This window comes from Gavia stellata, chromosome 1 (assembly GCF_030936135.1).
Source record: "Gavia stellata isolate bGavSte3 chromosome 1, bGavSte3.hap2, whole genome shotgun sequence".
Lineage (NCBI taxonomy): Eukaryota > Metazoa > Chordata > Aves > Gaviiformes > Gaviidae > Gavia > Gavia stellata.
In genome coordinates, this window is record NC_082594.1 from 124312437 (window position 1) to 124330886 (window position 18450).

The window sequence follows — 18450 nt, forward strand, 5'->3', positions numbered from 1 at the left end:
ATTTCCTATTACACACAAATTATAATTCATCTGGAAGTTTTAAGGATAGAGATTACTCAGCTTATCATTGTTTATTTGTACTTTGGTTAAACATGAATTTCCTTATACTATAATTACTGATTTACATCGATACTTAGCTCTGCCCCGTTTCAGCTGTCCTGATTTTGCAAAAGTGCCATATCAAGAGATTCCCTGAAATCAGTATAACTACCAGCAGCAACCAGTGGATAGTTATTCTAAATAAATTAATAAATAACAGTACTTTTGTCACTCGTAATACTGTATTTGTGCAGTGCAATTTCCCTAAAATCTTTTGCTTCAAAATTATGATTACAGAAATATTTATTGTGATAAAGGATGATTTGACAGGTTCAAGCTGAACATGGTATTTGGGTTTTTTACAGTAACTGTTCAAATACCTTTGCAACCTGTTATATTTGACTCAAGTAAAGTGTAACTAGGTGTATGATTACAATGTTTTCTTAATCTCTAATATAATTTCTCAGACAAGCACCAATATATTTTCTTTTACTGGCTTCTGATTGTGAAAACTTACTCTTCAGCCTCTTTTATTTCAGGTTTTAGGATGAATTCTAAAGCTTCGCAACAGTTCATGTTTCACAGAACACATGTCTAGTGTGGTTAGGTTAATATTCATGATTCTGACAATTTTCTTGTCTCTCTGGGAATGGAATGGTTTCTTTCTTTCTAAAGCTGAAACTTTTATACAACTTCATGCTGTTTATTGTTTGCACTGTGAATGTTCATTTGATGGAATTTTTTTCAGTATCTAGCATACTGGATGCCCCTTCCAACCTCAATTATGCTGTGTTTCACTGAGTCTGTGATACTGCTTTAGGTTGATACCACATACTTTTGTTATGCAGTGAACCATTCCCACATGACTTTTTAAAATGCAGGCTAGTTGGATTTAATGCGTATCCCACATTGCATCAGGTGTGTTTATAAACTAAATGATAATGTTTCTAACTTTGTTTAGTAGTAAGGTTTTGTGTGCAGACAAGACAATGCTTCGTGTAACTTGAGCTATTAATTTACTCTGTATCTTTGCCTAAAGAGGTCATCCACAGGCTTTTTTCCATGCCAGATGCATACGTTTTCCAACTTGTGTGCATAAAGTGATGTTTTTAGGTCGAATTAAGCCCTGATTCATTACTTTATGCCTAATTTCTACCGTGAAGGCACGCTGTATCAAAATAACATTAGGCATTTGCAGCTTCTTATTTAAAAGACTTACCTGGAACATCCAAACTAGAGTGGAGCGGAGAAGGGGTTTGCTGTCAGTTGTTGCTATTGGATAGAATTTTAAAATCAGATGCAGACAACTGGCCTTGTAGTAAATGCCTCAAAATTAGATGTTACGTATCAAAAAACCCCAACCCACAAGACAAAGAACAGAGTAGGCTACTGCGAATATCAGTTAGAAGTATGTGTACAAGAAATTTAAAATAAATGTAGACCTTTTGGACCTGCTAATAAAGGGCCAAAGATCACCTTATCTAAAAACTGATGTCACTCATTGTTTCAAGATTGTTTTCATATTTGATCTTAGCTACCCGGGGACCAGGCCTGAAATTCACATCTCATCCCTCCATGGAAACCAGAGGGAGCACGATGGGTAAATAGCATGTAATTCCATTAGCTTTTCCATCCCTTGCCATCACTTCCATTGGCTGTGGACAGTGCTAAGATTCATTCGGACATGTTGCTTTGAAGACTACTTGATGCTAGGCTTTTTTCTTTTATTTTTTCCTCTCAAGTCAGCCATTTCTGTGTAATCAAAGCTGAAAAATAATTTACCACACTGACAAAATAATAGCCTACAAAAAGACCTCTACTAGCATATGTTGACCTTATTTTTTTTCTGGTAGTTGTGATTTTCTTTCAAAGAATGGGTACTTAAAAAAAAAAAAGGCCAGTGAGAAGAATTCTGTCTAGCATGAGATACCAGAGTTGACCACCAGCTTCAGTGTTTATGTTACACCTCATTTCACAGCTGATCTTTAAAGCTGCTGCCATCTTGCTTGATCTCACATAAGTGTTGTCTTGAACTGCCCAACAGCTGCTGTCCAAGTACTGTGGCTCTGAAGTCACTTCTCATTTTAACTCCAGATTTTATTTCAGCTTTTGGTGAAAAGCAGCACATTTCTTCAAGATCTGAAACATCTGGCATCCAAGAAATGCCATCGGCTGTACCTGGTAATACTTGAAAATGTGATTTTAAATAGAAATTCTCACAGAGATTTCTTCATGCTTTTGGTATATTGTTAGTTAAGTTTAACATGAATCAGAACAACTCCAGAACTGTCATAATTAATTTGCTTTCTCAAATACCAGACTAACTTAGGAAATTTTGTATGATGCTCTAAACCAGTAAATACTCTTTTCTAGTTTTAGTCTACATTCCTAATATATTTACAAATATGTATTGCTGTGCTTGATGATAATAGGCTTGACATGTCTTACTACATACAGTAGTGTTCTCTTTTTCAGTTGCAATACTGCAAATGGGTAAGAGTGAAAGTTTTATGTAAGTTTTGTTTAAATCCCTGAATGAAATTTTTCTAATCATTGGAAGTGTTGAGTAAGTCCCATAGAAATAACAGGATCAATAGCAATGAATATGTAAGCTTCAAAATAGTGGAGAATGGACCCTGAATTCCTTTCATTTGAATATATTTAAAGCAGTTATCTAAGTTAGACATTTTGCTGCCAGTAAGTGAGACAGCATAGGTCCAAGGCTAATAGAAATAAAAGCATGCTTATCACATATATTGCTGTATTGCTTGAGTACGACTTTTTAAACTAAACTGCACAACATTGTAATTAAAGAAAATATTTACAAGAAATTGGTCTTGAGCTGGTGCTTATATGGTAGATGTGACGCTTTCAAACACCCTTGAAACTTGTTATACCAGACTGCAGTAAAATTAAATTGATTGGATTATGGTATTTTCTTGACATTTAAATTAGTTACACTTATTAGTATACAGTAATCTAAAGTATATAGTTTTCCTGTTCTTCCTTGCCAACGTTTAGTCTTTAGGATTCTTCTACTTCCTGTGTTCAGAAAATAAACTAAAAGTTACCAATGCCTTACAAAATTACACTGATCAAATTGAGTTTTATTAATGCTCAAGGTTCTGCTTGTTTTACTGTCCCTGCATCAAGAAATATTTCATTTCCTTCCAATAATGACAATTCCATCCAAAGTCTATTTCAAGTTGTTGCCAGAACTCCCTTGCAGTAAAAAGTGGACTAAATGGGTATTTGACAGGAAACTTTTAGTAGCTGTCCAGCTGCCTGTAGTTGCAGGTTAACGGCAAAGTTTCACATTCCAGATAAACACTCTTAAAATCAAGAAATGGAGATGAGTTAAGTTTTATGCATTTATTCTTCAGAGGTATTAATCAGTATTTATTATTAATGCATCTTCCATACTGAGCAGTAACTTAAGATCAAGTGCCTTAACAGAAAATTTCAGTAATGGTTTTCTATATATTGATATAATAGCATATCCAAGTTCAATTCTTTATTCCGCATGCTTTGCCTATAAAGAAAGTTACACTGCCCTCTTTTCAAATCAGAGGGATCAATTTCCCAACACTTACAATGTTTGGGAGAATGGAGAAAATCATGTCTGATCTAGTCTGGAATTCAAAATAGACATTTCCATGCGAAGATAAGTCCTAGATTTCAAGGAGAGATAAAAATGTGATTAAATATGATAATAATGTTCACTTAACATATTCTAGGCATAGGCTTGGTGTGAGATAAGAACCATTAGCATGTACAGTTGTTTATATTTTAAAGGTTGCCTTGGAATAACCTAAGGAATTCTGGTTTTTAGTTTTGCGTGTGTGTGTTGGGGAGGGGAGGAAGGGAGAAAGAAGAGAGCGATTAGAAGGCTCTTTCAACTAAAGGAAGGTGAGAAAGCCTAGCCACACAATGAGGACTGCAGTGAAATACTTGCTTACCTGTTATTTCCCCTAGAGTGGGTCTCTTAGTGATCTTAATGATCTCTTTTAAAAACCTATTGCTTAGTTGGCCGCTTGTTTATTAGTTGTTTTTAGCAAACGTTTACTTGCCAAGGTTCTTCAAGTCTGTTTGAACTCTTCCTCATTTCTTGAAGACTGATTGTTGACTTCACATTTATTGTGCTCTACGGAGCTACACAGCACACAAAACTAATCTGGTTACTCAGGTAATGAACAATATTTTCAATCCAGACTTACTTTTTGCTTTTAAACCACAGTGTTATCACTTGTGCAGGGACTGCCTATTTCAAGATGACTTTCATTTTTGATTTAGCTACATAGGGACTAGTCCTCAAGTCTACATCTCATCCTTTTTAGAAACTAGACAAACAGTGATGGGTAAGCAATGTGGGATTCCATTTTAGGTTTCATCACATTGCCACTTGCTTCCTTTTTTCTGCTCTGAACCTTCAGATACGTTTGCTTCTAAGTCTAAATGGCAAGCCTGTTAAAGAACTTTTCTGTGTCAGTCACTTCTTGATCAGCAGCTAGAAAGCATTTTTGGTACAAAGTGATAAAGGACCAGTCTTTTATTCCAACTTGTAACAATTTCATTTTTCTGTTAGTGTAATTTAAACTTCAGAAAGTGTAAAAGATGATGATTCTGAGGAGTTCTGCCTAGCATCAGATACTGGATACTGTTGCCACCATATTGGCCTGCATATCTTTCTCTTTATTCACATAATACAGAGAGGACTTGTACCCATTCAGTATCTTGCTTGTGTTTGCAGCTACATCATCTTGAACAACACAGCTTGTGCTGGGTAGTGTGTTGTGCTATCCCAGCAACACTGAGATTCCTCAGCATTTTAAATCCAGAATTTCTTTCCAGCTCTTAATGAAACACAGATAGTTTCACAATTCATGTCTAAAGCATCTGGAGTCCCAGAAATACCATCAATCCAATCTGGTAATGCCATTTCTTGCAAACTGAGTGCTCTTGACAGTGAGGAATTATCAGAAGAGTTCCCGCTGTGCTTTTGGTGAAATGTTGTTTTCATTTTCCTTGCTTTGGGGATAAGAACAACTGCAAGATAAAAATTCTGCATTGGGTGATACTTCCGTTTAAGGCAATGGATATGATGTTTATAATGCTGGATTATGATTTTTTTTTTTAATTCTTAGTTCACTTTTGCAATACTAATTGGTACTGATACCCATAATTGCCATTGACCAATTATATATTACGTAATGTGATAGAATGTTACAGTATATTGTCCTGGGCACTTCTGCACCTGTGAAATACTGTAAGGCTGGTAATTGAACTTTAACTTTTCCATTATATGCAGAGTGTCCTGATACAGATAACTACTGTATTGCTTGAAGTTATACGGCTTTTTATTTTATATTTACTTTATTATTACTATAGTGAAGTTTTGTGGTTATCGGTGTTTAAGACATCTTCCTGGTCAGTTACAATCTTGGGTTGTGTGTGATGTGTTTAGGGAATTCTCTTTGTAGATTTATTTTCTGTTGACTGTTCGTGTTCACTTGTGGTTTTAAAACAGTTAAAAAGTTGTTTAAGTTGTAAATACTAAAGTTGTGTAGATTATTCAAGTATATTTCTCATGAAGGAGGACTCAAACTATGCAGTAGTGACAAAAGTCTTGCTAGGGAGATGAAAGCACAGTAGACCTTGCAAACCCAAGTTCAGGGGCTTTTTTAATAGCTCAAGACGTGGTAGTCCACATACATTTAGGAGAAAAAGAAATACATGTTTATTTGGGCAGGTAAAACGTTTGTTGGCCTTCTGCATGTATCCTAAAGAATCAAGCCAATTTCTTTAATATTTCCCTTCCTCTGTAGGACAAATTTAATGCTGAACATGGGAACTCTCCTTTTGTTGGTATACTCTGAACCTTGTCTTCTACTGCAGACCCCTATAGATATTTGCAAGTGTTCTATAGTATTCCTCTGTAGACTAACAAGTAGGTACTCTTGTTTTATATTTGCCATCTTAACTGCTGTGTCTAACAGTTCTTCAACTCAGTGCTAATAAAGGTGCAAACATTGGCTAGGTAATTCAGAAAACATATTTTTGGAGCTCTTGTTATTCCCATTTTTCAGCAAACAGAATGACGATGGAGAGGGCAGTACATAGCCCAGAGCCACAGAGACGTGTGTAGTCAAATGGATCATTGAAAGGGAGAAATTCCTGAAACTCTTTCAATCCATCCCCCTGTCAATCAACTCTACAAACTTTTATTGCATTTTCAAAGGATTTTGTTTGCTTAGACCAGAGGAGTCTATTGGAGTACTTTCAGAACAAGAATTCCGTGTTCGGAATTTTCTCTTTGGTCCATCAAATTAGTGCCCTTCCATTTTTCCTATAATGTATTCTTGCAAGTGTGATGGCAGTTTCAAAATTTTGATTCCATTTTCTGAGGCATCTACTATTTGACCTCTCTTCTGCTTGTGTTAAGAATTTGCTCTATGCTTTTATCAATCTCTCGTCTCTTTTTTTCCAATAATACATTCTTATACAAGTAAAGGAATTTTTATCATGATCTTTGCATTTCACTGTTGTCATCTGCATATCTGTTCACAAAATTCTGGAAAATAAATGTGACTCTTAGCTCATGCTTGTCTAACCGTGTGGATATGAGATTCTGTCTGTTTGAAGTGCTTCATACCTCTTCAGGATGAAAACTTGCTCCTGTAAATTAAGGAGATGCTGTTCCATTAGAGATTCTTACAGATTTTGGTTGAGAAAGCACAAGTTCTTTTTCTTCTAGTAGTTGGCTCAACTCTTGATGGAAACCCTTATTAAGTTCACCTGTATGCATTTTTCTGCAGAGAAGCTATTGTTTCCTTTTTTTCCAGGCATATATTATTTTAGCCCTGAAGTTCAGGGTTTTAAGGGTGGTGAAAAATATAGTAATCAGAGCTAGTTAATTATTTTTCAGCTTAAATATAAGGTGGTCATTTCCCAAACTTGACAGTATCTTTGATGCGGGCTGGTGTTCTAGCTACCTATTCGTTGACTAGTTCTCAATTTATAGTTTAAAAATAATTGTTTGATGCTAGAAAATGGATTTTGAGATCTGTCATTTATTGCAGTTAAAAGGCAGCTCTGAAACATCATGACTGCCATTATTGTCTAGTAGGAGCAGTGTTTAGCCTGTGATTGGGGTTTTTTGGTAATACAGAGTGACAAAAAAAAATTGACATATGGTATTTTTTTTTTGGTAGAAGTGTACTGGAGAAACCACAATTTAAATACTGATTTATTTGGGTATGATTAAAGTGATGCTTTCATATGCATAGAGAGACTGCCATAACATCTCAAGATAGTTTTCATCTCTGATCTTAGTTCTCCCAAGACCAGTCCTGGAGCCCACATCTTTTCCTTCTCTGGAAACCACGAGGACAGTGATGGGTAAACAGTGATTCCATCATAATTGCTATCATTTTGGCAATACTTAAGTATGAAAAGCATTATTTTAAAATTTAGTCAAAACCTTTTGAATTTTTTTTTCCTGTTAGTGGCAATGCCAAATGTCCCAGTGCAGTGGTCAGTCATTTATATAAACGACAACAAGGAGATACCCTCTTCATAATTTTCTGCTCTATAGGCCTAGTTCACCAAAAGGTTAACTGTTTGTATTCTACACTAACTCAGCTAGGCCGCCCTGATTTAAAAATGGACTAATACTGTAATGAATGCAAATATTTATGTAAAAAAGCTGAATGTAATATGGGCTTCATTCAGTAAAACTCTGTGCTGACACTGCTTTGAAAAAAACTGTTCATCTGTAATATCTGAAGGCAGATTTCTGGTTTAATCTTAGCTACTCGGAGACCAAAGCTGAAATCTACTTCTCCTTACCTTGCAAGCCAAGGAACAGTGGAGGGTAAATATGATATTTTCATCTTTTTCTTTTCCCCTGCCATCACTTGACATAATTTTCATCCGCTTTGAGCAATACCTAGGTTTCTTAATGCACTTTGGCTTGGGAAAACACTTGCCATACTAATGACGTGATTCTGATGCTTGAACATATGCTTTTTTCCATCATTTGAAAAATCACTTTTTGCAGGAACAGATGGCAAAAAGAATTTGTCACGCAATGCCTGGGTGTCTCTAGTTGCAGTTTTTATTTTGAAAATTCTTTCTAGAATGAAATAGTCCACTATGGCAGAAACATAATTTTACTTCCTTTTAGTCTTGCTATTGATGTGATATAGCTGTCTCATAGATTCGTTACAGGACATTGATTATTTTTTCCTCTTTGTTTCACTAACTTGAGCACTGAAGTTCAAGCTTGATGAACAGGCACGTTACTCATTGGCTTAGAGACTAACCTAAAGGAAGAATGGGAGTTTTCAGATGTCATGGGGAATGGTGAGGCCTTTCATGGGAATGGTTGAGGCCATATATAGTCTGTTCTTTGTAAAAATAATGATAATAATAGTGACAATAACAGTAAGAAAATACCTTTTTGCAAAAATTATTGAACTTCTAAGGAGAATTGGAGTTATGACTGAATATTGATAGGATAATGTGCAGTTTATTTCTTCGTGCTGCAATAAAGAAGTATTCAGTATTTGTAGTTGCTTGCGTTTGAGAGGTGCCCACCACCTGTCATCTTGAATTTTGAATACAAAGATGAGTCTCTTGGCTCCCATGCTGAGTCTGCAACGACTGTTCTTTAGGCATCTTTCAAGGAAATGTAAGGAGTGCTTTGGTGAAGTAGACATTTAGCCATTTTTCTGCTGATGGAGAGCCTTTTAGCTACTGAGTTTCTAAGAATATTGTGTTAGTTGCAACCAGGGCAAGGCGGTTGCCTGCTGATTTGGTCACTTGAGTCAGGAGATATTGGCAGGAGAAGGCATGTGCTGCCCTAAATACAGACCTGTGGGGTGTTGTGAACCGGTGCTGCTTGTGCTACCACGGCAAGACTGTGTGCATATCTCAAGATCATTTCCGTGTCTGATTGTAGCAAGCCAGAGACCGGACCTGGAATCCACGTCGTCTGCTTCACCGGAAACCACAAGGACTGTGATGGGTAAATAGCCAGTGATTCCCTTCCTACGCTGATTACTTTGGCAATGCTTTTCTCTGCAGCGAGGAGCCTGTTCAGGTGTTTTGATGTCCCGAAAAGTGGGTCCACGATGCGATGGGTTCCTTATGGCTCCTTATTAGGAATTGCTCCATTTGTAAGCTTTCTGCTGCCTTTTTTTGGGGTTCCACTTCTAGGTATACTCTGTTCCCATGGGCTACCTATGCCAGTTGAAAGATAGCATCATGCTACTGCGGGGAGTGATGCTGTGACATGGACGCCTGCCCCAAGCAGGGCCACGTCTCCTTGTTTATAGCTCTGTCTTGCTACGACCCGTGTGACAGCAGCCTATCTGCGGACCTGAAGGTGGTTTTTGTGTTTGATCTTAGCTACTCGAAGACCAAGGCTGAAGTCCACCACTCCTCCCTCCCTGGCAACCCAGCAAACTGTGATGGGTAACTAGCAAAACCCCTTCTTTTTCCATTTTCTCCTACGTCTCTCGCTCCCCATCACGCCTCCCACCCCAGGCCACCTGGCATCCTTGTCATCTTCCATGGAGAGTATGAAGACTGTTGGTGCAGCTTGTCTTGCCGAAGCACTCGCCACACTCGCTCTGCGATTCTGTTGCTTGATCCCATGCTTTTTCCATTGCTGACGAGCATTTTCTGCGGGGACTGAGTGACAGCTTGCATAGAGAACGTATTATCGCACTTTCCCTTCAGCTGCCGTTCCCCTGCTTCTTTGTGTTTTGGTAGCAGGTCTTCCTTTCTCTGACACATTCAGATACGACCGCGTTCTGAAGAGGCAGATCCCGGCAGGGCTGAGCTGGGCTGGCACAAGAGGACAGCAGTGCGGTTCAGCTGCCCCCCAGGGTTTCCTGGTCCAAGGGTGCAGCTATCGGTTGCTTCAGCGCTGACTGTCAAGGCGGCCGGTTGTCATCTGCCCACACCTTTACATTGCCATCACCTGGAAGTGGGAATGCTCTGCTCTACTGCTGCTTTTGAGGTCACGTTAGGGGTTTCAGAACGATGCCTCTTTTCAGCTTTTGGCGAATCACGGCGTGTTTCTTCGGGTTTCAAAACACCGGCAGCCTTTTGGCACCTGGCCGTGCTGCCGACCTCATCTGGTAACGATATTTCTTGCAGATCCGGTAACAATGCAAGACGGGCACGGTCCCAAGAGATACTGTTGTGCTTTTAGCAGGACTGTTACTTCTCTTGGGTCTATGTTGGGGTGAAGCGTAAGTGTAGAGATGAAACGGCCGTACGTGAAAAGCTGTCTTTGCTGAAGGCATTGGATATGGCACTTGGCGACGATGGGTGGAGATGCTCGTGGCGATAGCTTCTCTCCCATTGGCAGGTGTATAAGGCCAGTCCGGTGGCCCACGAGGTAACAAAGCAATACATGAGCAGGCTGGTAAGCTTACAGCCCTGAAGTGGAGTGCAAGTTAAAAGTGTAATGAACCATATTAATGTATCTTCCCGTTGAGATGCAGTTGAATCATAGGTTCCCAGATATGCTGGCCATGTTCCTTGGTGTCTCAGTCTAACTGGTGGAAACTGATTCTGAAAGTGTGTTTTTGTGGCACTGGAGAAATCTTATATTTGTCAGCTGAGTGTCATGCACTTCAGGGTCTTTTCCAATGATGCTGCAATTCTTGCCTGTATTAATTTTAGGATTCTTCTACCTTATCTTCTCCAAGAAATTGCTTTCTGTGTATCAGAAATTGTACATCTCTCCTCTGTTACCTCTCTTTTAAAATAGTGTTTTCAAACTGAGTTTTTGCATGTCACATCCTGTCCTGCAAGTCATAAGCAAGTCTTTCTTTGCCGTTCGCCTCTTTTTTTAGTTAATTTTCATGTTCTTTTTTCTTATTTTTCCATCATATTGTCTGATGTCTTTGAATATTTCTTCCTGTTTCTTGCAACAGCTTCTTCATCATTTGCATCACCAGTGCATCTTCACATATTCACATTAGAAAATCCATTCCATGTGCATTTTACATTTTTTTCCTGGCTGAAGTCCCTAGTTCCTTAGTAGTGGGCTGAATCCTGTTCAGTCTATAGGTTCAGATGATGCCAAAAAGATTTTTTTGTTTTGTTTTCCAGCTTCACTGGACTCTCATCATATTACTTTCGCATCACAAACATCTGCATCTGCAGAAATATCAAAAATAGAGACTGGTAAATTGTGTTTATGATACTTTCATAGCTTAGGATTTGGTTTTGTGTCAAGGATGTTACAGTTACAGGCTGTTTGCTCTGTTTACCTGGTCTTTTCTGAAATGGCATTTTGTCTGCAGTGTTTGGTAGTTAGGCTTTATAACTACTCTATTATATTCTCTGGCACAGGATCAAATTAAAAAAACACAGGAATCAATACTGTTTTGGGTGGTTTTAATCTGTCTGATATAAGGACCACTAGCTAGATGGAGTCATTATCACTTACGAAGATATATTCTTGATTAGGGCATTTTACCCTGGGCTATTTTTTGTTAGTCATACCATACACATTATTTTGCAGTTTTCTCCATTACGAAGCATTTTTTTCAAGTTAGGTTATTATTTCACCTTGGAACTTTTCTTACTGGGGTCATGGCTATTCAAGATTAATTTTGTACTTACAGCAAAGATAGGAATGTGTGAGAGATGAGAAGGAAAATTAATCCTAAACCTGACAGTCAATATTTCAACAGTATTGTTTTGAATTTCCTGCCTCACCTTCTGGCTCTTCGGTATGTCACAGAAGTTGTGTTAATTTATGTTATGTCAATTATATAAAATACCACAATTTAATTTAAATGACAAATTACATGTTGTGTAGTATATTAAAACCTATAACTCAAAATACTGACACGTGTTAAACTGAAACAAGCAAAGTGTTGGCAATGGAAATACCTGGTTGTAGAAATTCATATTAGCATATATTTTAAGTATGTAGGTCTCTTTGTACAGGTGCAGGTGAAGCCAAAAGCACAGTTTTTTTGACGTTATGTGTACACAGATCAATTGACTCCAGTTGATAAGTCTGTTTTTAGGGGGGCTGCAGTCTCTATCAGGGTGTGACTGATAGGTGCCTGTGACTTTTTCACAGCTTTGACGTTTTGTTCATTTCTTTTCAAGTTGGAAATCTTGTGAAACTGTATTATAGTGGTCTTTGCATCTTGCAAAGTAATGTAAAGCAATCTTACTTTTTCTGATTTTTTTTTTTCCCCCCTCTCCCTGTTTCTGCACCAATATGAATCTGTCTCTCAGGGTTATTTACGTTTTTCTGCAGTTTCAAGTTCAGCTGACCTGGAAAAATCTATGCCTCCACTTTCCAGAACACCTCATGTGCTAACAACAAGTATGGGTAATAGTAATGCATTAGATTTTCAGTTAATCACTTTTGGTGTTCTGATAGCAATTTTGGAAATCCTACTCATCCCAGATATTTTGGTCACCTGCCATACTCATCTTCAGCTTGTGTCACGTTCATCAGTGTAGACAGACACAGTACCCTTTGTTACATGACAACCTGTGCTTACTGCTGAGAAACTCACCTGATAGTATTTCTGATCTTACATTTGTCTCTCAAAAAGCTGCTAGGGCTATTTGGAGATATATTTAAATGAAGTAATCTTGGTTTAATAATAATAATAATGCCTAAAGCTTAATAAGAATCTTAAAATTACTTGTTTTTTTTCTTTCAAGCTTAATGGCTGTACTCTCAGATAGATGGATACACACATTTATATACTCTATAATGTTTATGCCAGAATAGCAAGCTTCTTTCTTACTATTTCTTACTGTTCAGTGATGTGTTGGTTTTTTTACTTTATTTTACTCTTGTTTTATATGTGTATATATGTACAGAGATTATACAACATTAAATTCACTAACAAAATCTTGACAGAAAACAAAGCACTGAAAAGAATTAAGACAGTCTTTTTTACAGAAAAATATTTGCAGTGGTTTTTTGTTGTGTACATTATATTTTTTCTGCCTTTTTTGGCATGCTTTATGTTTATAACCATGGCGTTAGTTCTTTTATCTTTATATTTTCTGGGTTGCTTTAAACTTCGTGGACCATGCTATCTAAAGTAATACTAGCTTTGGTTGGCTGACACTTTAGTTTTAGTTGTCATTTTAACCACTAGCTTCAGCTCCTACTCTAAACCAGCACTGCTCCATTGTCAAGGTAAGGCATGCTTGTTGTGGGTGGACCTCTGCATTGCAAATTAGGTATGTTATAACCTATAACATTTTTTTTTTGTTCTTATAAACCAAAAAAAGCTATGTGTAGAATTAATAATCATAGCTACTGTGGCCTCTTTTTTTTTTTTTTTTTATAGCTTTCAGTGGTATTCAGCCTGTTCTTTCAAGCCCTGTGACACCTAGTAAGCCTGAAATAGCAGATGCTGGACCAGGTACAATAATCTCTACCTAGTTCTAAATTCAGTAGCTCAAACCATGCTCTAAAACTCACTGAAATGAGTACACTGGTAAGCTTCACTTCCAGTGCACATTTGGATTAGACCCTAACATCTGAATTTGGAATTTAGATTGCTGTTAATGGTTGAAATTGCTGCTTTCTCACACTTAAAATGCATATGGCAACTCAGTCACGTGATTCTCCTTCAGCATTTTGAAAAATATGCCACATAGATAATTGAGAAAACAGTATTTATTGCCTAGTAGTGCTGATGAAAATACTGTAATGTATGGTGTAGGTGACATTCTACTGCTGTAGCCTTGTTAAAAATATTAAGGAGAGTCTATCCTTAACAGCATGAAATTGGTTAAGTTACAGACACTCGATGCTTCTGAACTGACCCATAGTTGGGTCAGTTGTCAGCTTTCTGCTCCATATTTTGTATGGTTTTAATGTCTGACTAATTGATTGTTCAACATGTCCTCTTTGTTAAATTCCTGCATTTTACACAATGCCATCTCCCTTAAGTAATGGACCAAAACTCAAAATGTTCAAATGCTCAACTTAAAATCTTACTTGGCAGTGGTTGAGATCCAGACCAATTGCCATGAAGGCAGGAGGAGATGAACATCCAGAATTTCTGCACATCGCAAATGTGATGATTTATAGTCTCTGAAGCTCTATGCAGTTCAAAAGAGTGAATTTCTGTCTAATGCATACTAGTTCACTACATGTTAGTGAAATACGTGTTGTTCTTGTAAAAACAAATTTGGTTTTGCTTATGAAGGAAGAGTTTCTTCCATTAGCTCTTTGCTTTCTTATGACTGTCACCATTTCTTCCAACAGCAACAAGTGAATCCATTCTGGAATCTTTCACACCTAAAACTTCTCGTCCTTTTCAATCGCCAAGGGTAACATTAGGTAATGTTGTTGTTTTCACTGAGTGAAAAACTCTGTGTTTGAGCACTTCATCCTGTATGAATGCATTTCTTCTCACGTATCATTTCACATACATAATCATTCTTTTTCCTGGTTATAGAGTCTTGTTCTTCCATTGTCATTAGACTGATTCTTCTTGATATATCTCTGTATGAGAACATTTCAGGATGGTTTTACTGTCCTCAGAGAAATAAAACTTGCCTTCTGCATGAGAAACACCATAATCCTTTTATTAGAGTGTTCTGCCTATCTCTTTTACACTCATGCACACGCATGTGCTGTCTTTGTCTCTGATATGTAGACTTTCATAGTGGAAATTTTAATTGTTTTGGAGACATAGAATCTATTTCTGATCAATGCACAGCATTTCAATATCATCTCCATTCCACACTTTAAACTCTGATTTCATCAGACGGCTTTGACATTCCATACTAAGTTGTCTTTTTCTTCAATATAAACTTGTGGCATGTGCTGTTTGTTGTGGGAAACCCTTGTTAAAAATTTTTGATTGCAAACTGAGCTCTTTCTTTCAGCTCCAAAAGAAATACCACTTATTCCTTCTAAACTGAAACCATCTGCTACCCCAGAAGTACAGCATGTGAAACCTGGTAATTGTGCACACCATTTTTATAAGTTGGTATGCAGAGAGATATGTTTACTAAAAGTATCTAAGCAAAACTTCCTAAAAAGGACAGGAGCTATGCAATACATCAGCATCTTGACTAACTCATCGTTCTAAAATTGGTCATTTGATGTTGCCTAACAAAAGGAATGAGAGTTAAACTTGTCAGTTTTACTCATTTGGGTCCAGTGATAAAATTATAAACAAGTTCTCTAGTTTTGTAACGTTTTTAAAGGATTGGAAGGGAAAAAACTTTTTCTGGATGGCACAGGGGTTTTTTTAATATCACTTGTATAAACAATATATATGATGATTATCTCTATAGTCTCTTTTGCTAGTCCCCATCTCCCACTTTCACACAGACTTACTATGGCAAAGATGGCATCTTTGCTAGTCACAACAGTTTGTTGATTGAAAGTAAAGTACTACTCATGTGATCAGTAAGTCCTCCTGCAGGGAACTTAATGGACAGGATTGCCATTTTAGTGGAAATAGGAGAGCTTTCTCAAAGTAGAAGGAGAAACATTCATATACACGAGATTCATTCTTTGGCCATGGGAATGTTACCATCATGTCATGTCTTTTTTCCTTTTCGGCTTTTTGATCAAAAAAATAGATCTCTGTACTCATTTTCTTCTGATTTGAGATTAAAGGAGATGAATTTGCCTCCTTCAGTGATTCGGGTACTGGACCAATAAATATTACGGTGTGCATTACTAGAGCCCTAAAATGTTTCTGTTCTCCTATCTTATAAACAGGCAGGTCAATAAAAAACAGGAGTTGCCTTTGTCTCATACATATCTTACAATTGACTGCAGGCTCTGATTTAAGATTTTCAGCAAGATTTTGGCATTTAGAAGTTTCCTCTTTGGTATAGATTCTGTGGTATTTGTTACGGACTGCGGTCTTTTCTTCAGTCAAAGCCCTTATCTGTCCTATCTCACTATTCTCCCATAACATAAAAGAAATGTATTTGTTGATTGAATCAAACAATGGATTAAAAATGTCCTGAGACCATAAGTATGCGGAAGGAGCCTTAGAAGTAGGTTTTCACACATAGGCACGAGCATACAGTGTGTAGTTTCGTAGGAAACAAAACTAAAAGGAGCGTGGGGTGCTAGGACTTAGTTGCATGCTTATCTAGTCTATTTAAAAACAAACAAACCAATCCCCTGAACTATTGGAATGATAATGCTTTTGGCTTACTGCTGATACATCTACTGGTCTGTTCGATTATGCTTGAATTTTTCTTTTCTAGCCCCTAAACCACCACTTTTGGAGCCTAAAACTTCTCAGACTGTTGAGCAACCAAAAGCAACACTAGGTAATACATGCTTCTGTAGCTGTTGGTCACTCTTCTTTGCAGTCTAAGCCACAGTTTGTACTCTGTTACTTTATCTCATAGCTTTTACTGTATTTAATCATTTTTTCTGAGTGAGAAAAAAGTTAGGAAATAAGCATTCAGAAGTACGTTTTTCTAAACTTAGGAGAAAAAGAAACTGTAGGGGTTTTTTCATATGGTTTCACTAGTTCTGTAGTACAGTAAAATTTTGGGGATCAGAATTGTCTTCTGTTTTGTTGGGAGTTTTTCTACAACAACACACTTTATCCTCAGAAAATAATCAGAAACCCATTGGAAATACAATTGTAAAGGCCAAGTGCAAGGTTAGCATTGTGGACATTAACCCTAAAACTGTCAGTGAAGGATTCCTGTGGCACTAGGTGGACGTGTTAGTTCTAGTGTTCTTTTACGAAACCTTCTGAATGTCATTTTGGCTTGAAAAACACTTTTCAGTCACTTCATATGTCTTACTCTACTCTGTTCTTCCTATAAATGTCATATGCTTTTCCACTGTGTCTATAATTATGAAACTTTTTCTTGGAAAGCAGTCTCATAGCACTGCTTAATAAAAATGAACAAAATTAGACTATACTACCTGAAACTCACCTTAAGCTTTATCTGATGTCAGATTAACAGTCATATTTAGCTAATTACAGTTTCGGCCCAAAAGTTTCTAGGACTGGTTGCTCTTAATTTTTACCGTTTAGATTATGCTACTTCTATTTTATTAACGGAATTCAATGACTACAGGTATGAAGCAATTCCCTTTTTTATTATAAATTCCATGTTTTTCCAGTTCCCTACCAGTAATTTCTTTACAGTATTGAAAATTGAGGACATTTTTGCGTATTTTGTCAACATATGTCTTTTGATGGCTTAAAATCAACATGGAGTTCAAAAGGATAAACAGCATTATTATTTTACCTCCTAGGTATCTTGCAAAAATGAATTTGCTGACTTAATGAGAGGAACATTTTCATGTGATTGTAAGCTACAATTACATATTTTAAATGTAATTACTGGCTTACACAGTGAAGAACAATCAGGGATTTTGCTGGGGTAGTGAAGTCTTAGGAAGATTTTTGAGAAGCCTTCTTAGCAAATCTGATTTCGCCATTTGCTTGTGTTCCCAGTAGCTATTCGTTGCTTCATTTCAGACTTGAAGAATGTGGTTTTTATGTGATACAGTGGAAAGGATAATTTTATAATCCAGTATATTTCTTTCAGCTCCTAAAGAAGCAAAGCTCACACCTTCTGCATCTAAACCTAGACCATCTGCCAGACCCAAAAAGCCACGAACTAAACCTGGTAACTAACTTCCATAGCAAACATTTGTTATTACATACCACTTAAGTAGTATACCTTAGTTTAAATTTATTCTATGTGAAGCTGAGCACTTAATCATCAGAAAGATGGGCACTGAGGGGAGCTGTGCTCTTTGAGGAATGTTACTGAAGCAAAGCAAGAAAACTTTTAACTTTTATCCCAATATCCCAGATCACCAAGTCGCATGGCCTGGCATTGAAACAAATTGTTTTCCTGCTTTTCATTTCAAAATAACAAGTTTTCCAACTTAGTTCAGCACAGGGTCCAGAAAATGCAAATTATGCTGCTTTGCTGATGGTTATAGCATCTTACCTAGAACCATAGGATTTGTATTGATTCAGTGATCATTAATGCATATGTAGACTTACCTGAAACTGTGGCAATGAGAGTTAAATTCTGCTCTGGAATTTAGTAAAGGCATATTTTATGATGGCAAATGAAATTGCACCTTCGCACCGGGGTTGATGTATGTCAGAGAATAAAAGGCATCTGGGATTTTCTGGACCTGAAGAATAAGTGAATACAGTTACAGAAATATTACTAGTGTTACATAATGAAGTTAGAAAGCTTAAAATTGCATAATTGTATATTGTAAGACTATGTTACTTAATCCTGGAAGAGATCAGGCAATATTATTAAAATATTTCCAGATTCTCTGTGAATTATTTTTTTGCTCATAAAAAGAATTACTCTCTTCAGACCAAATAATTCCTTGTGAAGCTTGTTAACTAAATGGTACTTATGACT

General features: G+C 37.0%; 1 protein-coding gene across 1 annotated transcript in view; it reads left to right on the top strand.

Moving 5' to 3' along the window:
• The window catches only part of ABI3BP (ABI family member 3 binding protein), a 166100-nt gene that overhangs the window by 83826 nt on the left and 63824 nt on the right, over window positions 1-18450 (top strand). The window contains 11 exon segments of the mRNA XM_059836118.1: window positions 1574-1639; window positions 2134-2220; window positions 9002-9067; window positions 9451-9516; window positions 11170-11244; window positions 12338-12412; window positions 13395-13469; window positions 14321-14395; window positions 14947-15021; window positions 16294-16359; window positions 17605-17685. Coding sequence (XP_059692101.1) covers window positions 1574-1639; window positions 2134-2220; window positions 9002-9067; window positions 9451-9516; window positions 11170-11244; window positions 12338-12412; window positions 13395-13469; window positions 14321-14395; window positions 14947-15021; window positions 16294-16359; window positions 17605-17685 — 807 coding nt within the window.